We start from the raw sequence: 27,634 nt of genomic DNA on the forward strand, positions 1-27,634 counted from the left end.
AATTGCCTTTTGGACTTGCCTTCAAGACATTCAAGAGGGGATGCAGGTTAGTACTTAGTAGTACTTCAGAATTCAAATCAAACATATCTTGTATCAAGTTATCATGTCTTATAAATTATATGTTCCATACTAGGATTTGACGCTTTGAGATGTAGGTGCATGAAGTGGAGAGGAGATGAAAACAAGTCAAGTTGGTTTTATTTCATGTTGGAGACGGTGAACCTATTATTGTGTTGAGATATTGAACCTATTTTTCATTTGTGTGCTGAACTTATTTGCGGCCTTGAACTTATTTACGTGTCGAACTTTGTGGTTGAAATGACAATATGGGTGCTGAAATGTGGTATATTATGTGCTGAAATATGGTATATACTAATATACATGCTGAAATCTGGTATGTACATGCTGGAAATACATGGTAAAAATTTATTTGAACGTAACCAAGACGGGTATGGGTTACCCGCGGGTATTGCCCACACCCCGGGTACGGGTATGGGAAAGAATGAAACCCGGGGTGCGGGTACTGGTACGGGTTTGGGCAAGAAAAATTGGGACAGGTGAGGGTTTGGGTAAGCATTACCCGCACCTGAACCCTGCAGGTGCCAAACGGACGTGCCGACGCCCCTCCATCCTCCTTGCATGGTGTCCGCCTCTGCTGCTTCCACACTCTACGCGCGACCTAAATCCAGCGCCGAGGCCGGGATGGTGGAGGAGGAAGCCTCCTATGTCTCGTGGAAGGAGTGCGTCGGAGGAGGCCACGCTTCGGCCAGCCGGCGAGGGGTTTGACATTTTTTTTTTGAGACAAACGACGTACAGACATGAAACTCCTATGTAGCGTTGGAGGCTCGGCGTGTGCATCGTCGCCTGCATGGACCGACCCACTAGCGTGTTGTTCAGTTTTTTTTGACCTGCTTTTTTTTCTGTTGATCCAGTAAAAAAAGCCCTAATTTTCTATTTGATACGAAAATAAAATTATATAATTAAAAAATGTTTACAGATTAAAGAAAAAGGTTCATCTATTTGAAAAAAATTCATCAATTTGGAAAAAGTTCATCTAATTTTGAAAAAGTTCATAGAAATTAAAAAAAGTTCATGTATTTTATTAAAAATGTTAATTGAACTGAAAAAAAGTTCATAAATATTACAAAAGTTCATTAATTTTCAAAAATATGTTCATCAATTTTTTATTTAAAATCATTGATATTGAAAAAGTTCATCTATTTTCAAAGAAAAGTCATCTATCTTAAAAAACATTAGTTGAAATTTAAAAAAAATCCATCAATATTTTAAAAAGTATATGAAAATTCCAAAAAAGATGTAAATCAGTGCCTAGATGGGCCATCCCATCTACGAACGCCAAAGGTGCCCGTTAAAAAAATGCACTTGTCTAAAAAAATGTGTTAACTGGCGCCTGCCTCAATTAACAAAAATGCACGTTGAGTAACGTGTTTGGCGCTATATAGGTAATGTCGTACGGACAGATGGAATGATCCAGGTGGGAGCAACTACTTAGAGAGCGCTCCTTCGCAAGCCTTTCAGCGATCGTGCTCGCGCGCCATCACTTGGCGCATTTTCAGCCGCCGCCACGTTTTGCGTTCTGAACGTTTCCTTCGAATTTTGTTTTTTTTTCTAATTTTTTTGCACGCGTTTTCTTCTTTTTGAGTGGTTTTTTTTCATTTTTTTATGTTATGGTTTTTCATCGGTCTTTCGTAACTTTTTGAAAAGAAAATCATTTTTTTGTGAAAAAACGCGTTTTCTTCTTTTTTTTAGAAAAAAAACTCATTTTTTGCCGGAGATACGGTTTTGCTTTAGCAAGAAGCACGGTTTTGCCTTCGCGAGAGGCACGACCGTGCCTCTCGGAAAGGAAAAAAAGCGTTTTTATTTTTTTGTGAAAGACACGGTTTTGTTTTCATGAAAGCCACGGTTTGCCTTCGTGAGAGGCACGCTCGTGGCTTTCAGAAAGAAAAAACGCGTTTTTTTTACGAGAGGCACGGTTTTGCTTTCGTGAAATGCACGGTTTTGCCTTCGCGAGCGTACCTCTTCCATAAGGAAAAAAATGCATTGTCTGTTTTTTTTTGCGAGAGACACAGTTTTGCTTTCGCGAAAGGTACGGTTTTGCCTTTGCGCGTGAAAAGGAAAAAAAATCGTGTTTTCTGCTCTCTTTTTTTTCCACGAGAGGCACGGTTTTTCCTTCGTGAGAGACACGTCTCGTGCCTCTCGAAAAGGAAAAAGACAACATTTTTTGTTTCTTTCTATCGCGTGAGGCACGGTTTCTTTGTCCGGTTTTTTTCTTCCATTTTTTCATGAAAAAGAAAGTTCGACAAAACCTATCAACATGAGATCTTGTTTGAAAGATCTCAACGCGAGAAAGTCAATGATGAAAACGGTTCAAGATTTGAACACACGGTTTAGAAGATAAAACATTTTAAAAATACGGATCTACGAAAAAAGTGAGAACTGCTAGGTTGCGACAAATGACACGCATGCAATGCGTCATTTGTCACAACCTGTGAAGGTACTCTCTCCGTCACGGTTTAGAAGACACAATTAAACTTGCATGCATTTCCAAAATAGACAAGGTTTAAGGCGCGAAAACAACTACTTCTATTAATTAGTACTAGTACTACTCATGCATACGTCCTCTCAATTTGCTGGTTACGCATTAGTACTACTATTTTCTCAGTTGATTAGGCGCATTAGCATGTACACATGCTACATCTCACAACCAATCGATGACTACCTTGATCTTAGAAATTTTCCAAATGTGTCTTCTAAACCGTGACGGAAGGAGTATGAGTAATTATTGAAAGTTGTATTCGCTAACCAGTGATTTCGATCATCCACGCGAGAAGAGAAAAGGCCTCGACACTGCCCGTCCTCGGATGGGTGTGGCCCAAAGAAAGCATGGCCCAGGCCCAGGTTACACGTAGCATGGCCCAGGCCCAGGGTCGTTCGAACCGCTCCTTCTCTTTTCTGCTAAAAAAAGAAAACAAATCGCCCCTCCTTCCTCCGCCGCACAGAGTCCAGAAGCCTCCCCGGCGTCGGCCGTGTCGGCACGTGGAGCTCCGTCGTGACGGCGAACAGGCGGACCAGCGTCTTCACCAGCTCAACCTCACCGTCGCGTACGCACCCACGCAACCCCTCCCTCCCTCCCTCCCCGCACAATCCCCGGTTTACTGTGTAGCCCCGCCGAGTTCCCGGACTGAGTGCTGCGCGCTTGACTGCGCCCGATTCGTTCTGCCCCCGGGCTGGGCTGCCCCGGCGGCTCCTCTCCGGCGAGTCGTTCAGGTGGATCTGGGGGCAGCGTGGTGTGCAGCCCTATGGTACTACTAGTCTACTACTACTACTACTGTATTGGCGTTCTATATAGGCCGTTGGGCAGGGCAAAATGGCACCAGCAGCGTATAGCAACGCTGATGTGCCCGCACTCTGCACCCCTGGCACGCCTAGCCTGATACCTGATAACAGGGGAATTGCGCGCGACCCACATGACGGTATCGTCCGAATGCGGCGGGGATATTGTTCTACGCGCGCGATTAGCGACACATGGCTCTGTAGTGTTCATTGAAACCGATCCATCAGCCGCAGAATTGTGATTCGTAGTTAGATAGATACCACTGTTTTTCTGTGCTATATCCTTCTGCTAAACGCCGAGATTGCTAAACCTTTGAGGAAACGCAGCACCCGCTCTCACGCCGCAGGGCCTTCAGGTCAGTGATGGATGCCATGCCGTCGAGGCCCGGCGGGTAGTGCTTCTATGCATCTGCCGGCAACCTGTCTTTTTGTTTGCAATGTTAATCCGCTAACTGTAACGGGTCCATCATGCACTTCACATTTACTTTTAGTTCCGGAATAATTTTCTAGTTCTGCACACATGCATTATCTCAGGAACAATAGATATATGGAGCTAAAATTTCAAGTGGCAACTCCAACAGAATGCTTTATGCTAGTAACCTAGTATTATGACGTGAGGGAAACACTAATCTATCTCAAAATATGCCCTTTTTGGGAGCTAACGCACCCTATCCGATACCCAACATTACCCCTTTAAATCCTGCAAGCCGCCGCCCTCTCCGGTAGTTCGTTGTCGCCTCCCTCCTCCATAGCTACCCCATGCCTCGAGCCACCTCCTGGCATGGACACCGTCGCCCTGAACTTGGTGCCGGCAACCAAGCTCGACCACGAGCTCGGCTGCACCCCACGCCCGCACATGCCGATTTTTTTCCTAAGAGTCAGTTTGAAAATTTTCATAAAGGTAGCCACAAATAAGCTCAACGTGGTCCGCCTTTCTCAAATTACATTCATGCAAAGAAGAAACATCGAGTAGTTATCCTACATGAGATGCGCCGGAAAGACATGAGTTGGTGATCTTTTAAGATCGACCGCGTACTTTGCCGGCGTGCAATCCACTATGCGTGTGTTGGTGCTGGATGTGTGCATCCTAGTCATGCAGAGGCCGGGTGTGTGATCGTTGCGCCTATATCGTCCCTTTGATGCGACCTTATGAATCAATAGAAAGCGCCCTTTATCGGGAAAAAAACCACTAAAAGAAGAGCTGAAATTGTTTTTTGCATCGTTGAGCTTGCCGGTTATCTATGAAGGTACACACCATTAATTATGGTACTTCGTAAGTAACCTGGATACAATGTTCATGTTCCGAAAGAATGGGCTAAATAATCCAATGCACCTTTCCTTTTGTGTCTGCTAGTTGAATCACTTCTACTGTGATTGACAGTCCTCGGAGGACCCAATCCTCCTCTTTGAGTCATCGCAGAAATCATAGACCTTGTATTTAGCATCCACCTCCTTCACTTGCTGTTGCTGCATCTGGTCCTGCTGCTGGTTGAACAAACCGTTGGGGGAGCTCTGGCCGCAGACGTTGGAGTTCTGGCCTTGAGAGCAGCTGGTGGCCTTGTAGTTCCGGAAGTATGCTGTGAATGGCGCTTGTGTCCAGTCGGTCTTGACCCGCCCACCCTGTGTCGCCCAGTCATCCGCATTCCAGATGGTGCTGAACACCCTCATTGGTTGATAGTTTGGATAGGGGGAACCATTCATCATCTTGTTCTTGATCTGCCTGATCAGCTTGTTATCGACCAGGAATCTGCAACCAATCAACATCCATATGAGCTAGGCTTAGTGCTTGCAAATACCTTTTTGTTTGGTCTAAAAATTATTTAACACGTCTGACTAAACTGAGCATTCATGCTTCATTTGGAATTAAATGCTATTTAGATAGGAGGGGGTAGTTTATCTAAGCAGGCATGTTGAACCCGAATGGGGTAGATAGGAGTGGGGCTCACCTGATGTATTGTTGGGTCCAAATGATGCTGTAGGTGTGGAAGTCCTGGGAGGGATCAAACCAAAGCCGGTACCCCTTCTCTCTGCTGCCTACACCTCTGGCATACACGTTGGTGTGCAGGGTGTAGGGGTTGCCGGTGCTGTTCCCCAAGAATTCAAGGTCGATTTCATCATGGAATTGCCATGGTCCCTCTGACATCATCTATTCCCAGATTGCAATGAAGGATGGTTAGTCCTAGTATTAACAAGTTGACATGAGCGACGTTAATCAGAATCACTTACATAAAATGTTGTCACTGTGCCGGCTGAGTTCCCGGGCATGAGCTTGATTTCCATGTCAATCCTCCCGAATAGGTACTTGATTTTCGAGGAGAATCCTGAAGTCGTCCAGCGGTCGAGACTCATCGCGACAGTCTGTCGGCCGGTGCCATCGCGTTGAACCTTGCAGTTGCCCCACAGGAGATTGACTTCGTCGGTCATGTCGGCGGTGACCTGGGGGATGGCCAGGGCGACGAGGTAGAACGCCGCTAGGGAGGCTAGGAGGTAAGCCCTAGCCTGGCCCATGGTTTTGGTGGTGTTAAGAGAGTGAGCACTGGGACTGGGGGCAGTGTGGTTGTGCTGCTTGCTAATGGTATGGGCGGGCTTATATATGTAGAAAGAGGTGTAGGGGAGATTAGGGCTTATGTGGAAAGAGGTGCTGGGGAGATTAGGGCTTATGAAGAAAGAGGTGTAAGGGAGATTACTTGGTCCAGGCCTAAACAAGATGAACTTTAGTAGTAATTATTCTTGGAATATGTAAGAAACTGGAGACAATCGTGAAGTGGGCGGGCATATAAAATGTTGATGGAAGCGGGCTTCATTTAAAGCTTGATCAGTGATCGAGTTGGAGTGGACTAATGGTTCATTTAAAGCTTGAGCAGTGACTGAGCTGAGTTGACTAATGGTTCCAGGGCTCTTTCATGGCAACAATCTGTGAGCGGCGGGGCCTGCCATACCGTGGCTTCTGGCAGACTAGGCTGGTTCTCCAGCAAGTTGAAGGAGTATATGAGACTGATGGATGGGTTTTATTAGTTTCATTCTTTGTTGTGGCACAGTTTTACTTTTACGTATCAAATCACTAGATCCACTGACTATTTCAATATGCACACTCAGTCGTAAAGCATCTTGCTTTCCCAAGCCCTCAGATATAGGGCAGTGACTATCTTCATCTTCTCCAGCAGTCGGTCACAGTTCAGAATCATCTGTTGCAGTTCCAAGTCCTGCACATGTAGTAACTTTCAGATATGTGCAGTTTCTTTCATTCAGACTTTCAACGTGTACTGCCTGTTCTCTCTCTCTCAAAAGGAAAAAGAAAAATGTGTACTGCTTGTTCGGTGGATCCTCTGAAAGATCTCACATTCATGAGATTGTTATAGACGAATTTTGCAAGGAGTAAAACTTGTTTGGTCAACTGGGTTAGCATCTACTAGGTTGGTCAACTAGGTTAGCATCTACTCCCTCCGTTCCTAAATAAGTCTTTTAAGAGATTTCTCTAGGGGTCTACATACGGAGTAAAATGAGTGAATCTACACTTTAAAGTATGTCTATATACATCCGTATGTAGTTCACAAGTGAAACCTCTAGAAAGACTTATATTTAGGAACGGAGGGAGTACTAGGTTGGGAGATCTAATGGTTGATGTATTAACTAATGCAACTATGAAAATGGCGATGTTCCTCCATAGGCATCTAACTGGAAGCCAGAAGGGGCAAATTTGTCAGCTGGACATGACGAGGTGCAGCACAAAAATCGAAAAATACTGGAAAATAGTTGCATGAAAGTTTCTCAGCATGGCTCATTTCTACACTCTGATTAGCTTAAATCTGGTTGCCCAGAATTGCTAACAGGAAGTCATACCGGTGCTTTATCGATCTGAAATTTGAAATTTTCCGTACTGTCAGAAATATTTTATAGGAGCATTGCATGTTATGAAGCATTTACAATTGACCTGTCTTTGAATTGTTTTTGCATTATGTGAGCGAATATAACTCTCATAAACTGAGTTATGTTATATAGTTCTCTTATCATGTACTGTCTCAGCATGATTTCTCATAAAGTCGATACATTTTTGCGATCCAGGGTAGTGGTGAAGCAAGAGGCGACCTGTTGGTAGGCAACAACACCAATTTGTTGATGAGTAATTATACCAACCCATCCATCTTTTCATTCAGTTTACTTTCAGAAAATGCATACATCTCTGCAGTTATTTCACAGATAAAGCAACTCATCATGATCTGTACAGTTGGAGTACAACATGATCTGCACAGGCATTTGGTTGAGTTGGTGGCAGTCTGGCGGATACACATGATTTGTGCAGGCATTTGGTTGACCCTGCAATCTAACCATTTTTTTACCGGTGTTGCCGCGTTAGTGTTTGTGCTCAAAGGATGGTGAAGCGCCCGTGTACAGGTCACATGGGAGGTCCGTACATCTATGATGCTCGAATTAATGGCCACCATTTTTCTATGCGCAACCAGATGAGCATACTTAGGGTCTAGAGATGGCATCGATTCTGTGCTGCTGATCGAGATTTGGATCAATACTGATTTTTAAAGGCTCTGTGCCTCAGTGGCTTTGTGAATCCTATGTAGGCAGTGAGTGGTGTCTGAGGTCATTGTGTCGATGGAATTATCTTGAACCGAAATTTTGTTTGGATGAAGAGCAATACACACAAATGCACCATTTTTGGAACCCGGGAATGTTACTGGAAAGTTTCCTTTTTACCTGGATTCGTGACACAATGCTGAATTTGTGTGAATTTTGTGTATGCTAAAGAGCAGTGACCATGTTCGTGACACAAAGACTGGATTCCTTGGCCCTGGATGGGGCATTGGCAGAGAGCATTGGGATGGCATAAGAGTGGCACTTGCTGCCGAACGGCGAATGCATGGGCCTGATGAGGCCTTCCCGGCAAAAGGAATGTGAGGGTCTTCTGCCATAAAGTGCACCCAAACATTTGTCATCTTTGACATGATCAAAAACGACCGGAGGCTTTGATCCATTGCAGTAGCTAAGTATTTAGGTAAAATCATGGTGGGAGAGTAACAACATTGTAATAATGGGGACAATTGTAATAATGGGGAAAAGAGTTTAAAGTGGCAACTCCAACAAAATTACATGCTAGTAACTTAGTATTACACCATAACATGCTCAACACGACCCTTTGAAGGAACATAAGAATCAAGATTCAATAAGAGCGCTGTCTTGATCGAAAGGATGTATTACAGTTACTGGAACAGAGACAATGTCGACCCTTCATGACGAACGCGGTGGTTCCTCCAGCTTCACCACAGGCATCTTCGGATGGTTGGCAAGCTGCCTCTCTAGCCCTGTCTTGATCGCCTCATCATGGGTACCCTGAAGCAAGACTTCCTTGAGCTCGGTCAGAAAGTTCAGGCCCGTGAGATGGTACGATGCGCTGGAGCAGTCGATCTTCAGCAGCTCGAGGCTATTCATCGACCGCGATCCAAATGTCACGTGTAGCTTGCTGGTGCCGGAGGCGATCTCGAGGATCTTCACTGTCTTGAAGGTGACCAGCTCCTCCCCATACATCTTAGCATGAAAATGGAGCTTGCCATCCTGAAGCTGTTTGACTCGGAGACGCAGGATGCATAGCTCCGGTAGATTGCAAAGGAACTTGATGTCGTTTTCCATTAAGGTGTCCATCTCCAGATCTAGCTTCATGAGCTTGTCGAGGTTCCTTGATGGTGGCAGCTTGTCTTGAAGCCCATGAAGTGTGAGGCTCCGCAGGTTCTCCCAAGGCAGGGAGGTTTCATCCAGGCATCCTTGGCTGTCCTTTCCCAGCCGCACCAGCAAGGATTCCAGATGCACAAGGCCTGAGGTTGCAGAGAAGAAGTCCTTACTGTTATGCCTGTTGATGCCAGACACTCCGAGCTTGCACAGCTGGGTGAGTTTCCTGAGCTCTTCAACGGTGGCTTTCCCTCCTGAAGCACCGACATCGACGACCCCGAGCGTGTGCAGCGCCGTCAGTTTTCCAATTCCTCTGGGCACCACAACACCAAATAGGCCACGGCGTCTGTGGAACTTTGGCGACCTGTTGGATGGGGTGGGCAGCGCTGATGCTCGGACGGTAGTGCCCGCACGGATATACTGCAGCTTCTGTAACTTGGTGATGCTTGCTGGCAGTTTGTGTATGGGGGTGTGCCTCACATCCAGAGTCTGAAGCTGCCTGAGATCACCGAGTGAACCTGGCAGATGGAGGATCTCACTGCATCCTCGTAAAGAGAGAAACTTCAGGCGACGCAGCCGCTTCACCATCTTTTCAAGATCTTCATCCTTTACACCCAGTGCGTCCTCCAGATCAAGCACCCGAAGTAGCCTCATGCTTTTAGAGATGAAGAACGATTCCCATTTTCCAAACACTGTCAGCGACCGTAGCCGTGAGAAATCGATGCTCTCAAACACAATCTTATCTCTGTCCCAGTCCCTCAATATGATAAGGTGTCTCCCTGTGCGGTGGGTGGTTAGGACACAATTGGGCCCGAGTTCAAACACAAGATTTTCTTCCATTCTGCGAGAGACAATGTACTCGCGGATGAAGCCATTGACCTGGCACGAGGACATACTTGTGTCACTGAATGCAGAGGTGACTAAGTGGGGTGTCTGCTGAATTATACTCAGCTCGAGCAGCTTGGAGAAGAAGTTCTCCGCTTTGTCAACAGCAGATTCTTCGTCACTGTCTCTAGAGTAACCTTCTGCAATCCACCTCCTTACTAGTCGCGTTTGCCGAATGCCGTGGTGTCGAGGAAAAATTGACAGGTAGAAGATACATGGCTTGAATGAATCTGGACAAGTACGGAAGTAGGAGTGCATCCAATCAAACATGCCCTTGAGCCACTCATACTCCGGAGTGGTCTCAAGAAGTTGCATAAATTTTTGATTCAATGAGTGTACGGTATCCATCAGTCTAACCGTCTGTGTGGCCAATAAGGCAGCAATAGAAACTATCACTTTGGGAAGACCTCCGCACTTCAAAATAAGTTCTTCTAGCTCCACATCTTCGTGAACATTTAAAGGGGATGATGGATTCTTCCTGTGTACCTATTGTTCAAAGAATTTTAACATAAGTTAACAACAGTTAATTAACATGGCTGGTGTAAATTAAATACCGATATTTTGGTTGTAGAATATAGTGAGCAATCTACAAACACATACACAGTATGTTACATGCATGCGTAAGCTTAATGACCAATTGCAGAAACAAATGAAACCATCCGTCCATACATTTCTAAGTTACCGTAACAAAAAGATTTCTAAGTTACCCTACAAATCATGAACAATAAATTTGCCTTGTATTTCTCTATTAGAAATGACCGCCCCTGGTTAAACAAATGTCGTATTGGAACATGTGCACATTAATAATACTTCTAACTCCAACTAAGCACACAAACTATCTGATATCATGAAATCAATCAGGAAAAGTAGACATAATATGATGATGCCATATTTAAATTGACATGAAAGATAAACTTCAAAATTGCATGTTAGAGACTATGTCTACATCTATTGATATTACCGTTGTTTGTTTACTTACTTACCTGTCCATAATATATTACACAGTCCAAAGCTTCTTAAAATATGATATGTACATTTAAAAAATATATTAACCGACATAGACATACAACATAGTATATCATTAGCACTTGCAAAAATATTAATGTGTGTACATACAAGCCAAGATCGTTCTTCACATATAAACATTTTGAGCTGTATTAATTTTTGCTCTTATTTTTTTGGTTCACAGAATCATACTGTACATTTTTTTTCTGCGAGTGACATGAGGATTATGTCAAAGTCGAACATTGATTTTTCCCACCTATATTAAAAATGTGCAGAGCCTCCAGGCTACCATTCTGGATAGGCAAATGTACTCATTTGTAATATTTTCCTTTTTCTGCAACTGACACGAGGACACATTATATCAAAGTTGAACATCAAACTACTCTTTTGAATTTTTTCCCACGTATATGTAAAATGTTTAGAGCCTCCATGGTGTCAATCTTGATATGCAAATACACACTTAATAACAGTTAGTTGTGTGCATCCAACGTACATAGGCCAGGAGAAGTTAAATTATTTAATTATTTAATAAAGAACACCTACTAACGCTAACCCATACTCCCCTAGATATAAGTCTTTGTAGAGATTTCAATATGGACCACATATGACCATATTGAAATCTCTAGAAGGACTTATATTTAGGAACAGAGGGAGTATATAGTTATTGATTCTGTGAGTGAAGGACAAAGTAAACTCATGCTGTCATGCATGAAGTGTTATGTTTGTAACAGCACGCATCCAAGGAGCTATCATATTGTAGCTCCCTAAAAGAACAAAGAGAAGCTAGATAATATAGCTTGTAAGAAAACACACCTCTTTCCTGAAGAGATCCATGGCCGCTGCAGCTTCTAGACCTTTGACATTGAAGACTTGCCGTTCGTTATTTGTGCAATGTGTGGCAACGCTGGCTTCAGTTGTAATGACAATGATAACACTTGAAGAAGGTCTAGATACCAATGCAGCCTGTATTAAGTCCCATTCTTCTTTGGACTGGAGATCATCAATAACCACGAGACACTGATTTTGGCTCAGTAGCTCACGGCACTCTTTAATGGGGTCCTTTTCTGAATGATGATCCAAAAGTAAGCTCCGAGAAAAATCCCTTAAATTGAATGGATGTGATACATCCACCCAACTGTACTTGTTAAATTGGTTGCTGTGAAGCATTCTGTCATAGTAGAAGGTTCTAACAAGAGCTGATTTCCCAATGCCAGCTATCCCCCAAACAGATATAACTGGAGAATAGCTGAAACGTGCCCTGGCTGTATAGCTGCGAAGCTCACTCATTTGTAACTCACGTCCAACAAGGGGATAATTTTCCATCCAGTCCTCAATCCCTTTAATATTGGAGGAGGGAATTTTTTCTAAGGACAAATTTGACCTCACTTCACACACCACTGGTTTCTCTTCTTTGGGTCCATAGTCTTGCGAACCCTGAATGTGGGGAGAGAGATGTTAACACACAAGGACTGAGGCAAGGTACATACATAACTTAAAATATATTTCCTTGTCTAGCTATCTATTTCTCGCAAAAGAAGTTACATCCACCGTGAATGTGACCATACATTTCAACACATGGGACCTGGGGGTAGGAAAGGGGTCCTGCTAGAATTAAATGGTGTCTAACTCGGTTAAACATGTGAATTAAGGTTGTGTTAAATTGTGCATTTGAACATAATTGTTTGTGAAACTGAAGTTCTTAGTGGACATTGATGTATATTTTTAATAAGGATATCTTTATTGCATTCAGTGGCAAGTCCAGGTTTTGTGTTCACAGTATAAGTTCCTTTCAAAATTAAAATTTTCACACAATGTGAAACATGACAATTTTTTGGAAATTATATCGACCAATTGGGATGTTGTTTGGCTCATCGTTGGAGCAACCAACTGCACCAACTAATAAACACTCTTGATTCAAATATTGAGTCCTACTACTCCCTCCGATCCAAATTAATGGTTGCGGCTTTAATACAAATTTCTACTGAAGTTGTACTAAAGCTGCCTGCATGTGATGTGGTTAATATTACAGCAAATTAATACAGTTGTAGGTGTTCCATCTAATACTTGCCAAAAAATCATCCATTGTGAACCATCATATGAAAAGAAATTCATTGTTGATGCGATAACACTACTCTGGTGATCAAGGATTGAGCAATTCATTAAGCAGTGGAGCTTCTAAAGTTTAATTAGCTAATGTTACACTACTAAGTACTAACTAGATCTGCCAGATGACAATTCTGTCATAGATTTCTCTTCAAATTTATTTGCATATATTGACAGACATGTACAAAAATGATCAAAGGTAGTTACTGGTATTGTGACCATGTCCAGATTAAACTGCCAAGTAAAATAACAAAATTAAATGTTCAAAAAGATTTCGCAAACATAACTGATGATGTTTCGTGCCTAATCTCTTACCTCCTTGAAGAATGCACAAACCGAGTGTTCAGGTGAGAACTGCTTCAGCTCCAGTGGTTGGTAAGCATGTCCGATACACAGGCTTGCAATCTCGAATTGCTGCGTCGACACGATGATCCAGCTGCCATTCTTCATGTCAGGCAGGAACGTCCGCACGGCGTCCCAATCCACCATGTCAGTTACGTTCTCCAGCACGACGAGGTAAGTCTTGGTGTTGACTTCCTGCACAAACTCACGTCTGAGCACACCCACATCTTCCTGCATGGCCTCCATTTTCGTCAGGACATGTACACCCACATGTGCTCCTTCCTTATCGGCGCAAGCGTCTGCGGCGTAGACCTGTGCCATGAATCGCCGGACGAACTCATGGGGATTGAATGGATGCATGAGCTTCACCCAGACGCGGCAGGCGAAGCTCCGGCAGATCTCCGGGTCATTGTACGCCTTCCTGATGATGGAGGTTGTGCCGAGATCGCCCCCTGTCCCCCACACCGAGATCACCTGAAGGTCTTTGTCCTTGTTGGTGATCAATTGGGCGAGATCACCCAGGAATTGCTGCCTTTTCGCCGAATCCCGTGCCTCGATGAGCATGTCGGCCGCCACTCCCCGGCTAGAAGCTTGCTGCTGCAGCATGACGAGGTTGGAGACAGGCTCGCCGATGCAGCTGTAGCGCGAGTAGCAGGCGCTCAGCTCCTCGGCCCTGCCCTTGATCACCTCGATCTCCGCCACCGCCTGGTCCAGCGGCAGCGGGCCGACCACGCACGCCGGAAGCAGCCGGCGCCAGAAGACCGGCTTGCCGTCGAGATGGACGACGAACTCCACGCAGTCCTCCAGGTCGTAGGCCAGCTCGCGGACGTGCCTCACCCAGGTCCTCACCAGATTGTTCATGGCGGCCCTGTCGCCGTGGGCGACGTTCAGGAACGACTGCATCATCTCGAACTCGAGGGTGATGGTCACCAGGTCCCGCTGCGCCTTGTGCCGGAGCTTGTTGTCCTCGTCGATGGCCGACTGGACCTTGGTCAGCGCCTCCGCCACCACCGTCTTGGACAGCCCCACCGCCAGGTCCGCCATGGCTAGCAGTCACCTCCCTCTCCCTGGCCGGCTACCCGTCTGTTGCGCAGAGAGGGAGATGGTGGATTCGGATTGGTCTGCCTCCCTCTCTCGCCTGACCCCAGATCTGTCCGATGCTGGCGGTTCGGCGCCGGACGGCAGGCGGCGAAAGAGGGCTGCTCGCCGCCGGTGGCAGCTGCGGTGGATGAGATGGCCGAGGAGGGGAAAAGAGAGTCTGTCCGATGGGAGATGGTAGCTCAGGTTATCTTCAACCGATATGGATGGCGGCATGCTAATAGGATTGGACCATAGTACTTGTTTGCTGATGGATATCGTCGGTAGAGGCGTTGATCGCCGTGTAACTCATTTTCTTGTTTTCTTCTTTCTTTATTTTCTTGGATTGCTTTGTATGTCACTCAGACTACCTCTTTTTTATTAATAATATGGCTGCATGCATCACTCGATGCAGAGGCCGGGACGATGCCTCCTTTTCGAAAAAAAACGTGAACACGGAGAAGGAAAGGGAAAAGGACAAAAGAGCAACACCAAGCTTTGACTTCATCATTGACTGACCATATGATTGTTGATAACGACTCTTTATTTTCTCAAATCATTTTTAGCATCATGTGGTGGAAAAAGTGCTTTGTGTATTTATTTTTTTCAATGTTTCTTCATGTAAATAGGCGGCTCGTATATTAGTTGGCAAAAAAGATACAGAATTAAACATGGCGTCCAACCATTTAAATTTGACTCCAAAGTTGAATGTGAACCTAAATTTAATAACTATGGTATGCATGTTCTTTATTTTAGGTTCAAATATATTAAGTGTAATTGCATTTTCTTATTCTAGGCATCGGACGACGGGCGGCGAAGGAGAGATTCTCCCCCGCCGGCGCTAGCTGCGATAAAACCCTAAACGCTAAATCATAAACCTTTTTTAATATATACAAGCATGCATATCATGGCATTAAGGAAGAAGCGACAAAGAAATCGGATACAAGGCCGCATTAAAGAAGAAGCGACAAAGAAATCGGATACAAGGCCGCATTAAAGAAGAAGCGACAAAGAAATCGGATACAAGGCCTTTCGATCATTAAAATGCTAATCAAGAAAATTAGCCTCCACAACCATCACTCACACACACATCCTGGCTACTATGTACAAGTTTTCTTAGTCTAACCTCATGTCAAAGACAATATGGCAAGCCACAGAACAACCTAGCCACGTCACAACCAACGTCGGGACCTCTGCAACAAGGCCAAGACCAAAGGCCAACACAAACCAACGTATCGCCATCCAATTGCGCCAAGAGAAAGTCGACAAGTGAACAACAGTGTTTGGATGGACCAAGGAAAGGTGTCGTCGAGAGAATACTGGAGATGGCGTACATTGTGCCAAGGAGGCCCGTACCCAAAGAGTCGCCGACCTTGACACAAGCACCTTAAAACTCATAAACCTAAACCCTAAATAAAATTTGGCTGTCTGTTTAGCCTTTGTTTGTCAGCTGTAGGAGTTGCGCGTGTTCTGAGATATCAATAACGTCCCCGACTGCTGAATATGATGTTTATATACAACAATGTTGGGGATATCGTTTATCGAGAACTTATTGACCGACCTAAGATAAAGGGTGAATCGGGTTGTTTATCGGCATATCGACCGCTTTATCTTATCAGCCAGACGACAATAAGTGATAAATAGGTTGATTTATCAAAATATTGGCCGATATCTTGAACACTTGTGCAGATTAAAGCACAAGTTATCTATTTTGACTCGATAAAGTGAGAATTGGCACATAAACACAATATATAGAATATATTTTTTGAAACATCATGATGGTATAAATATATCATCCGAAATATGCATATGAAACACAAAATCCAAAATAAGCAACACTATATTTACGTGAGTTCACGGTGACATCTTCACTAATCAAGTGATCAACCATGCTCTTGAAGTCCCTTTGAACATGATTCTTTGTACTAGAGCTTCCATATATGGTCCCTCGCCTCTTCTTTGCCTTCTTCGCTTGGGTGTGCCTGCACTTTTTTCTCCCCGGTTTCATCTTCTTCAAGATCAAGCACTTCATGTTCACAACCTGGCATCATAGAACTTTATCCTGCAACATTGATATTCTCATATACGATACTCATTAATTTCAAACTTTCAGGATCACATTTATGAAACTGCAAGATGTCCTTGTTTCCTGGATAAATAAATCGTTTGGCGCGTGTCAACAAAAAAAATTCTAGTGTGGTATTAGCTACAACACAACTTGATCTTAAGAATATGACTTACTTCACTAGCATTTTTCCACCATCCAACATCAGCGATCATAGTGTTCGTTTCATCATTCCAACCAAGTCCAGTTGATATGTTCTTAAGGATCAGCTAATCCCTATATAAGGTCCTCAAACTGCCCCGTTTGTTTTTTAACTGCACCCTAGTGTAATGTCTTCCGATCTGTTCAAACAAACCAACTTCTACATTCTTGTGCCCAGCAACATTCAAAAATTTGAGAGGCCTATTCCCCTTTCCCTTCTCAATAGCAGCGAGTTTCCAAAAAACGGTGGCCATATCTGTACTCCAATTGGCTTTTGACATCTATAACGTATGACATTCATAAGGGCAATTTACATATATTCAACATGGAATAATACAATATATTATAGCGGCTAAGCAAGGCCACCCCTCATGCATCCGCCGTGCTAATAACCTGCAACACTGAAAATAGACCAATGCTAGTGCTCCCAAATGAGTTGTTCAAACAAGACATAACAAAATTACAAGATGAGCACAAGTGCCAACTATGTTACATATCCGAAATCTAAAATTTGACTGGAGTTCTAACTAGCTAATATTTAGCAGTTCATGCATCAGAACAAAGACATACAGAAGTTCATACGCCATTAAGCAAAGAATTGCTTTTTCGGGGAGAGAAAAAAGTTACCTCGTTCTCAAGCATGTAGGGGAGTTCTCAAGCATGTAGGGGACGAGCCAGGGCAGGTGCAGTCGGGGGCTAAGGTGGACCTCTGACACGTTGCAGCTGGAGCTCGAGCGCAGTGCAGGGATAACTTGGGTTGGCATATGAGTTGGAGAATAGGATCGGTGGCACAGGCGGAGAACGGTGCGGCTCACAAGGAGCTATGACACGATGCCACAATGGATCTTCGATCGTCGGGGTATGGTGGAGTGTGGAGGGGACCGGATCCGCACACACAGGTGGCGACAGTCGAAACCTAGTTGGGCATCGCCCCTCTCGCAAAGCCTTTGTTCAGTGGAAGAATAACGAAGGAGATGAGACCCTATTGGTGGAAGAAGACGGTCCGGGGACGCGGTCGCAAATCGATAAGTTTGGATATACTTGAAGGGGGGGGGGGGGGTAAGTAGTAGCTCGGGAATCAACAAAATCACTGATTCCGGCTCAAACAAACAATCGAATTCTCAAACAAACAACCAGATTCCTACCTCAGTTGTGGAGAATCGAAATTCCACTAGGCCAATTACTTAGTCTGGACAAGTGTTCGATTATGTTTGGGAACAAGTGTAGCTTGGAAAACCAAGTGTACACAACGGTCATCTTAAAGATTATGACGGAAGGTTTTGAGGACAAATATCTTGGTCTTCCTGTTCCACATGGAAGAATGAAAGCTCGTTGGTTTCAGTCTACCAAGGAAAAAGCTTTAAAAAAACTTTTAGATTGGATTGATAAATATGCTTCATGTGGAGCGAAAGATGATCTTATCAAATTGGTGATCGAGGCTCTCTCGGTATACGCCATGGGCATTTTCAAATTTCCTGCCTCCCTCTATCATGAATTATTCCAGATTATTTGGAATTTTTGGTGGGGGATGAGGAGAAGAAAAACTCATTGGTTGGCCCGCGATAAATTAACGAGACCCAAAGGTGAAGGTGGAATGGGGTTCCGTGACCACAGGTTATTTAATCAAGGTCTCTTGGCCTAACAAGCTTGGCATTTGCTGATTAACCCGGACTGGTTATGTGCTAAGGTAATGAAGAACAAATACTACCCTCAGGGGCATCTTCTTGACAAGGTTTTCCCTCGGTCTACTTTGGTGTCATGACAAGGTACTATGTATGGTCTCATGCTGCTAAAAAATGGTGCCATTTGGAGGGTGGTTGATGGAGTGAGTATCAATATTTGGAGATATAACTGGCTTCCAAGGAATTATGGCCTCAAAATCTTTGGAAAGAAGAATAGATCAAGACTCAAATGGGTTTCAGAGTTATTTATGAGCGGGACAAGGAAATGGGATGAAAAAATTATTAGGCACTTCATTTAACATCACACCATGGATGAGATCTTGAGGTTACGTATTCAATACTCGAGGACGAAGACTTCATTGCTTGGAATTTTGAAAGGAATGGACTATTTTTTCTATGAAGAGCAACCTAGTGTTAAAGCTTAATGATCAGAAAGAAAATCTTGGCAAGCGAGTACTGCTATTACTCGAGAACGGAGGTTGTTAGATATTGATACGTCTCCTGCGTATCTATACTTTTTTATTTTCCATGCTATTATATTATTATTCTTGAATATTTTACATGCATTTATATGTTGTGTTATATCATTTTTGGGAACTAACCTATTAATACAGTGCCTAGTGCTAGTTGTTGTTTTCTGCGTGTTTTTTGGCTTTTTAAGAAATCGGTACCAAACAAAGTCCAAATGCAATGAAATTTTTTGACATTTTTCTGTACAAAAAATAAGATCTCGAAGCGTTGGAGGGAGGCCAGGGGCCGCATGAGGCGGTGCCAAGGCAACAAGGCACACCCTGATGCCTTGGGGCCACCCCTGGCTCCTCCTGACCTAACTCCGTCTCTACAAATTCTATAAAGTCGGGAAAACACCAGAGAGCCACAAAAATACTTTTTTCACACTCATAAGTCTCTCTTCCGTCATGATCCCGTTTGAAGCCCTGTTTCGGTGCCCTGTCGGAGGAGGGGGCGATCACGGAGGGCCTCTACATCAACCTTGTTGCTCCCATTATGTTGTGTGAGTAGTCTATCTTTGACCTACGGGTCCATACCTAGAACCTAGATGGCTATATCTTTCTCTATGATTTTCAATACAAAGTTCACCGCGATTCGGGCGGTTATCTATTCGATGTAATCTTCTTTGCGGTGTGTTTGTTGGGTTCCGATGAATTGTGGGTTTATGATCAAATTATTGATGAAAATATATTGTTTTTTGTTGGTTTCTTATGTCCGTAATTATTATAGCTTTGTATTTCTCTATGATCTATCGGTTTGGCCAACTAGATTGATTTATCTTCAGTGTGAGCGGTGCGTTGTGATGGGTTCAATATTGTGGTGCTCAATCCCAGTGTCAGAAAGGGGAGATGAAACGTATTTGTATTGATGTCATTAAGGATAAAAACGCAGGGTTTATTCATATTGTCTGAGTGTAATTTGTCTACATCATGTCATCTTGCTCCAAACATTACTCTGTTTCATACTTAATACTCTAGATGCATGTTGGATAACGGTCAATGAGTGGAGTAATAGTAGTAGATGCAGACAGTAGTCGGTCTACTTGCTTATATATATATATATATATATATATATATATATATATATATATATATATATATATATATATATATATATGAAAATGGCTATGAATAAATGGCTATGTACTCTTGGGAGTACGTACTCCCGCTCTTCATGTACCACATGGATGACTCTTTTATACCTCATTATTATTTTTAATATACTTCATTAATAATTACTAGATACCTTAAAGTGAGTTTCATGAAAAAAATTATGCGAGTTTACATATTTTTAAAGGTTTACGTATATACTGCTCTATTTATAGATGAAAAAGGTAGATTATAAAAAGTAAGTCGCAAATATATTTTTTTCAACAAAACTCAATGAAGGTATCTTAGAATATTTGATGAAGTATATTGAAAATAATAAAGAGGTATAATCAATGCGTATATGAAGTATATTAAGAATGGGAGTACATACACCCAGGAGTACAGAAAGTTAGTCCTATATTACTCTATTCATCACCCAGGGTGCAGATTAAATTATTCTTCACCCAAGGTAATTTTATGACCATTTCATAAATAAATTAAATTTGAAATGCAAATAGATACATTTATATTAATTCATTACGAAAAATTTGACATAAAAAAAACAAAAATATAGGTCATAAGACCAGAAAAAACACATTTTATGTATAATTTGCACTATGTTTTTATGTTTGTAATTTTACGTGAAATAAAATATTTTTTACAGTGACCATGTATTTTTTTTACGGTCTTTTTTTACGTATGAGATAAGATTAAAATTTCAGAAACGTAAAATTACGGTGTATTGATGTAAAAATAGAGGGGGGTGAAGAATAACTATTAGAATGTATATATATGATAATAATCGTGAATAAAAATTTCATAACTATGTGATATTCTATCAATAACCCACTAGTAGTAATTTGTTTACCCACCGTATGCTCTCTTCAAGAGAGAAGCCTCTAGCAAAAACTATGCCCCTAGGTCTACACAAAATATATTACTAAAACCCTAAAAATATTGGTGCCATTTATTTCTTATTATTTTATTTTATATTTATATTACCTTTCTATCACTACTTTATCCTTGCAAGTAACGAGTTCAAGGGGCTTGACAACCCTCTTGCCCGCGTTAGGTGCAAGTGTTTGCTCTTTTGTGTGTAGGTGCTGACGGCGAGAGTTTGCGTGGTTCTTCTATTGATTCGATAACCTTGGTTCTCACTGAGGAAAATAATTATCTCTACCGTCCTGCATCTCCTCTTCTCTTCAAGAAAAAACCCAACGCATTTTACAAGTAGTAGATATCATTTGGAAGACCAACATGACACAAAAGCTTAGAATTTTTGGATGGTGTGAACAACATCTGATAGCCTAGCGGTTTAGTTTAGTAGAGTTCTACACCATCAAGCTACCATTCGTTCTTGTTCTATTTGTGGGGTGGACGATGAAAGCACTTCCCATGCTCGTGTATCTTGTCCCAAGGTTCGGACGTTGCGTCTGGCATTGAGGGGCCTTTGGAATCCTTAAGGGGAGGAGATCTTCAAATATTCAGGTCCGGATTGGTTGCTTATTTTATTAAACCAGTTGAGATCTCCCAAGTCGGAGCACATCATGTTTCTCTCCTAGAGAGCTTGGGATTTAAGGAATGATATGATTTTTGGGAACTGAAAAGAATCTTCTACTAGATTCGTTATGTTTCTGGAAAGCTATTGGTCTTTCTTTTCGTCCTGTGAGACTACTACCGAGGGGTTTGCCAATTACAAAGGAAAGGAGTTGGTGGCTGGGCGTAGGCCAGTCAGTCCCGCGCTGAGAATCCACGAGGTGTAGCAGCCGCCGCCTTCAGACCATACCAAGATCAATGTTGACGCAAGTTTTGTAGAGAGCATAAATGCTGCAAATCGTTGGGATGGTGTCTAGGAATTCTTTTGGTGACATCATTGTCTCGTCCTGGGACTATATTGGGTCGTGTTGTGGTGTGGATGAAGCAGAGCTTCATATTGGTATCTCTATTAGGCCTATGTCAATGCGGTTTCTTAGCACGGTTTCATACGTAATTTGCTGATGTGTCACATTATTTAATGAAGAAAAAGGATGAGGTTGTATCTTAGCTAAAATACAACCTTTGCACGTCATCACAGGCAAAAATGGCTAATTGTCCAATCATATACATGCATGAGCACCATATCATTAAATTTGGATACAACCTCTAATAGACAATGCATTAGACAAGTAGGTTCTTAAATTTTTAATAATGTTCCTATGATACCTTGTTAAGAAACAATGCATTGGCACATGCCTTAACACTCCTATTATCTTTGAAACTGATTGAGCATTTATGGCTTCTTTCCTTACTAAGGGCCAGTTCTTTTAGTAGCTTAAAAAATAAGTCGGCTCCTCTCCCATTTTTTTCGCCTCTTATATTCATTGGGGATTCTATACTAGTTATGAGATAACTAATTTAGAAGTCTCAACAAATTTAAAAGACGACTCATTTTTTAAGCTCGAGAGAGGCAACTTATTTTTTAAGCCGTCCAAAAGAACTGGCCCTAAAGGAAGTTTTGACATATCAGCGTTGACCTCAAGAAGGAAGCATCTAGCATCGTAAAATTTATGAACAACTTCAAGTTGTCTTAAATTAGTAGGAAGGCTAATGTAGTGACGCAAGAGATTGCTAAGTTTAGTTTTGATAGTAGATCAAACAATCATATTTTTAATAGTTTTTCACCCTGCGTGGCGCTTGTGGTTATGAACGATTGTAATAACTCTTTATTTACGTAATATATGAAGAGTTTAAAAAAATTCAAAATATCTATATGCACTACATTGTGGAATGGATAGAGTGTCATCCTTAGCATCATGTAGTGAAATAGTACTTTATGTGCTTTTCAAGATCTTTTAGCATAGCTATTTTTGTTTGGAGAGCATTTCTGTGAAGGACAATGTTATTTCTAGACAAAATGGAAATATTCTTGTGGACATATATCGTTTAAAAATCGTAGGTTTTGTCCTTCTGCTCGACTACAGTGATGGGCTGGGTTACACTAGTTTTGCAAGTTTGTCATCGCTTGTCCGCAACCTAGATTGCCCGTGTTTTACTTTTAAGGGGGGCGGGGGGCATTTGTACATTGCTCCTTATGCCGTTTCGTAGGGGCCAGGGTGAGCCAACACCTCCCCCCTCCCCTCCAATTTTTTTTTCCTTCAGAAGCTAGCTTTAAATACCACTTAAACATGAATGGTCTTGTTAGCCCCATCAACAATCTCCATGAAGATCTGTCATTGGTGGCAATAACTTAAACATGACGACGGGTGACGTCCTCTCTGTCCAAATTGATGGCAGTGGATACCATGTAAAGACAATGCAATCCCGCTTTGAGGGCGGATGAGCTAGTGTCTCGTGTCTCTACTTCTTCAGGTCCCGATGTTACATCTAGTTGTGGCGGCTGTGTTGTGCTCGTAAGGACATCTCTTCATGAATGTTCATTTCTAGACAATTTAGATCATCATTTGTAAAATGTAATGCAAGCACACAAAAACATGACTCCTCTCTAACTTTTTTCTTTTTTCCCTCTAGGATCTTATTTTATCATTTACCTTTGTTTTTGTTTTTTGGTGAACACGTGTGGTTGCAGCGGTAGTTTTCGTGTGGTTTTGGTTTTGGCGTGGGAGAGTGTCATACTTGATGGGGTCATCGGGGGTGGTCAATTTGGTGCAAAGGCATTGTCCAGTTGATCACTCAAGTCACTCACAAACTGTTGGAGTGTGATCCTTGAGTGTTGCAATCGGTGGGTGGGATGTTCAGAGCAAGTGAAGAACACGCTTCCTGGTGGTACAGCAATTGATGAATATGTGAGTGATTTTGTCATCTTTGTCCACTGCATGTTTAGAATAAATTTCAATTATCTTCGCTCACGAAACCACCTTCTAGTTGTATGTTGTAGGACAAGTTCACTCAAGAGAGATACAAACAAAAAACCTTAGTCAAAAGGCAAGCCATTTGCATTGCACCATTGTTGGGCATTTCTCCAGAACTATGAGAAGTGGAGGAAGAAGAATGATGAGGCTCCACCAAAGAGACCGAGGTCAAGTACTTACTCCTCTCTAGAGCTTGAAGACGGACTGAAGATTCTGATGAAGATAAAAGGAAACAAGGAGTCCTACTTCATCGAAATCTTGTTTTACTCGTATAATTTCATCCTCATGGATCCAAAACATATGAGCAAGATGAATTGTAATTGTGTATACCTATTCTTTAGAATAGTCCAAGTCTTCAGACACGTACATGCTTGCTTGTTCCTCTATGGCGCTACCCGTTAGAACTCTCTGGAGGCTCCATCAAAGAGACATGTCAAGTGCCTCGTCCTTTCTAGAGCTTGAAGATGGTGATGAAGGTCAAAGGAAATAAGGAGTCCTACTTTGGAGTCTATTTGTGGAAAGCCTACTGGTACTTTACTTAGTTCTGATATATTTCATAATAGCTATTGCCAGCGACCAGAAAAAAAACCCGAAGACAATAAAATTGAAGACAAGCCTCGGCGATCCCATTTATACAGAATGCAAACATGTGAGTATTAGCTCGGTGAGCTGTGATCTACAGGTCCCTGTTAATGGAGGATGGCCATGACAGCCTCCTCTGGTTGATATTGTCGAGCCCATCACTTTCAGGGTTTACGTTGTCCACTTGCTTCCAGCTATTGAGCATCGAGCCCTCTCTCCTCTGAGGTGGTGTCAAGAACTTTGAATCATCACTGGAGCCACCTGGGGTCATTGACAGAGAAGAAGGACCAACTCGGAGTGTTTGAAGAGTAGAAAAGGATTCCCTCATCGCAGACATGGCCTCGAAGAACCTAGTGCAGGATGCAAGCGCAGCAGGTATCGGTCGTAGCATTTCCTTCACGTAGGTAAAAGATAATCATTAGTAGTTTCTTATCTGACATGGTATAATTGTAGACAAGAAAGAGCTGCCATAAGACAATGCGATCAGAATGCACAAAAACATTCTACACTGACATGGTAAATTAGTTGTCATCTCTAGATTTGACAGTGGTGCCATTAATATTTGCATCTGCAGTGGAAGGTTTTTTGCGGAGGATAAATTTGCTATGACTCCTAATTACCAGAAGGGGTATTTTCAACTTACTCCCCATACAGCAGGCGACTCTCTGAAGTTTTGGCTCCACTGGAAATCTCCAACTGATGCTGTCAATGCCCCATAGTCACTTGCCGCTTTCAGAAGTAGCTCCGAGAATTGTTTCTGAGGAGAAGCAAATACAGTGAGTAGGAAAAATTGTGCTTCGCTCAACAAACCACACATTCCTTTGTAAAGAAATCACCTAAGCAGGTGCAGCTAAGATTCTCCTCCATATCAATACATTGTAAAGAATTCCAAGAATCAGAAAACTGGATGTAGATTGCTACTTGATACACCATTTTCAGTTCGCATGTGTAAGTTCATGAATAAATGAATGGTATATTTTCCATAAGAATCTGAAATGAAAATGATCAAGAACCCAACCTGGTATTCAGCTTCAACAGGAATGCAATCAAGCGAGTAAGGTTGCTGCAGACGGGCAATAATGCGGTCCTGATAGAAAAGGGTTGTTATTTTGATACCCACGTCTTGTAATTGGTCGATTTATATGGTATATGGAGCAGCCAACAGCACAGGCAGAACTTTCTTCACACAATACCCTGAGTAAGAGTGGTCCCAAGAAAGAAAGAAATCAAGTAAAATAAAATTAGAGATTTCTAACTTCCAGTACCTTGTTTTGAATAACATCTTTCAAAATAGCAGTAATTCTGGTCAACGATTCACACTTCTTTTCCATTTCACTAACATGAGTCAAATGAGCAATATTTTTATCATCCTGCAAATCAAAAGTTCATCAGTATGATCAACGAAAATAACTGACACGAATCAAAAGCCCAGAAAACTGAAGACACCAGCATTTGGAGATGATATATAGTGAAGTTTACAGGTGAAATACAAATTGGGTGCTTGCTATTTTGCTTGTAATCACATTTAATAGGGTGTAATCAGTTTAATTTTTTATACGTAACCAGTTAAAAGCTTTAACCTTGCACATTTAGTCATTTAGAGCGGAGACTTGGTCATTGCAATTCATTTTTCAAACATCAAAACCTAGGTAAAGCAAGTGTGGGCATCTGTTAGATTCATAGACAGATATCGAATTATTGTTTTCACTTAAGAAGAAAAAAATGATCCATGTTATTAATATGCTCTGATAGCAAAGAGCCAAAGACATCACCATTGTTCACCACAATAGTCAAAGTGGACATATTGATATAAGCAAATGTATCTCCAAAATGCTCTAATTCTCGATGATGTTCTCATTTCTACCTACAATATGAATAACCTCCCGGGAATTTCATAATTTTGCTACCACTGTAACAGAATGAAATGGATGTTCACTACAGCGAAATAAAGTGATGAAATACAAAAGCGTTGATCTAGAGTCAAAGTAATATCATGTACTAATCTGAAAAGGTAACCAACAAGTGAAAACTGCATAAGCATTGGCGTGGCACAGAATTGGTGTAAACATAGTACAAACAGTAGCAACTGGTCGTCAACCCATTACCTTTCTGCCTTGTAGCTCGACTTGCAAATTGGCAATGTTCCGCTGCACGACAGTCAGCTCCCTTAATACCCTCACCAGGTCATCACTTTTGTCCGAGGTGTTGTGATCTTCCTGCAATGGTTAAGTGACAAAAAAGAAAAGCGTAAAGACTTAAGAAGCACACATGGCCATAATCTGCGAAATAAAAAAGAATAGTCATTCCATCACCATCAAATTAGTGACACAGAGCACTGTAAATTTCATGGAGCTAGACAGCATAACAAAAACAGAGGGAGACATAGCAATCTTGCAGCCAACAGTTTTAGATGGGCTACAACTAGCTCCAAGACAGCTAAGGTTTCATTGGATGAAGAGCCCTGCAGGTTACAGTCACCAAACTTAGGAGGAGAATAATTCCCCATAGATGTTCCTCTCAGGACAGCATAGATGTTCCCCACAGAACTTCCCTGAACCTACGCGCCTAGCCTGTCCAAACCACGCAGAGAATGCAGAATAGGGTTCGAAACCTACATTCCACAATCCCCGGCGACGATTTACCGGGAACGGGAATAAGAATTCGACCTGGAGATTCGGATCTCGTGAGATGGCGGCGGAAGAAACGAAATTGACAGGAGCAGGATTTGGGGGGGACGGAAGTAAATCGAGGTGGGGGTAACCTGCGCGGGAGGGCCCGGGAAGCCGAGGTCGCCGGCGATGGCGAGCGCCTCTGCCATGCCGCCGAGCCGCTTCGCCGGCTTCTGCGCCGCCGCCATGGCCTCGACCGGTTGTTGGGGGTTGGTGGGCGTTTCGATTTCGCCTCGCCGGCCGGTTGAGCTTTTTGCCTCCAAATGTCCAATTGCTGCTCAGTGCTGAGCTTCCCTGTGCTGTTCAGCCTTCATCGCCGTAATATTTTGAAAAACAAATTACTCAAAGTTTCTACTCATTCTTTTTTTACTCAAAGTTTCACTAGAAAATAACAAACCTGTCTGAATCGATGACATTAAAAATACATGTTTTCCCCACAAAGGATAACAACGTCTTGGCACTGCGGGTGAAGCTTTTTATCGGTTAAAACTATTATGCAAGTGACCATTCAATTGGAAATATTATAAAAAGATACTCCCTTCATTCTAAA

At 42.5% G+C, this 27,634-nt stretch overlaps 3 protein-coding genes and 1 long non-coding RNA gene across 4 annotated transcripts; 1 reads left to right on the forward strand and 3 right to left on the reverse strand.

Annotated features, from left to right (window-relative positions):
* Window positions 1-3,003: 3,003 nt before the first annotated feature.
* On the forward strand, window positions 3,004-8,028 carry LOC123411012. Its single transcript, XR_006613159.1, has 2 exons — window positions 3,004-3,122; window positions 7,417-8,028. It is a non-coding gene; the product is annotated as an uncharacterized LOC123411012 (long non-coding RNA).
* LOC123411011 (xyloglucan endotransglucosylase/hydrolase protein 24-like) lies at window positions 4,545-6,687 on the reverse strand. The gene is made up of 3 exons (XM_045103927.1): window positions 5,581-6,687; window positions 5,301-5,500; window positions 4,545-5,101 (listed from the first exon to the last, which is right to left on the reverse strand). The coding sequence occupies exons 1-3, from the start codon at window positions 5,860-5,862 to the stop codon at window positions 4,720-4,722; spliced, it is 864 nt and encodes a 287-aa protein (XP_044959862.1). The 5' UTR covers window positions 5,863-6,687; the 3' UTR covers window positions 4,545-4,719.
* Window positions 8,029-8,387: 359 nt separating the features above from the next.
* Window positions 8,388-15,111, reverse strand: LOC123411010 (disease resistance protein Pik-2-like). The gene is made up of 3 exons (XM_045103926.1): window positions 13,336-15,111; window positions 11,731-12,351; window positions 8,388-10,398 (listed from the first exon to the last, which is right to left on the reverse strand). Exons 1-3 carry the CDS (start codon window positions 14,404-14,406, stop codon window positions 8,593-8,595), a joined length of 3,498 nt encoding a protein of 1,165 aa, XP_044959861.1. The 5' UTR covers window positions 14,407-15,111; the 3' UTR covers window positions 8,388-8,592.
* Window positions 15,112-24,437: 9,326 nt separating this feature from the next.
* On the reverse strand, window positions 24,438-27,355 carry LOC123407597 (AUGMIN subunit 2-like). The gene is made up of 6 exons (XM_045100761.1): window positions 27,177-27,355; window positions 26,521-26,631; window positions 25,681-25,785; window positions 25,434-25,502; window positions 25,059-25,172; window positions 24,438-24,809 (listed from the first exon to the last, which is right to left on the reverse strand). Exons 1-6 carry the CDS (start codon window positions 27,270-27,272, stop codon window positions 24,510-24,512), a joined length of 795 nt encoding a protein of 264 aa, XP_044956696.1. The 5' UTR covers window positions 27,273-27,355; the 3' UTR covers window positions 24,438-24,509.
* Between the last annotated feature and the right edge of the window lie 279 nt (window positions 27,356-27,634).

The sequence above is a fragment of the Hordeum vulgare genome, chromosome 7H (genome assembly GCF_904849725.1).
Source record: "Hordeum vulgare subsp. vulgare chromosome 7H, MorexV3_pseudomolecules_assembly, whole genome shotgun sequence".
NCBI classification, from domain to species: Eukaryota; Viridiplantae; Streptophyta; class Magnoliopsida; order Poales; family Poaceae; genus Hordeum; species Hordeum vulgare.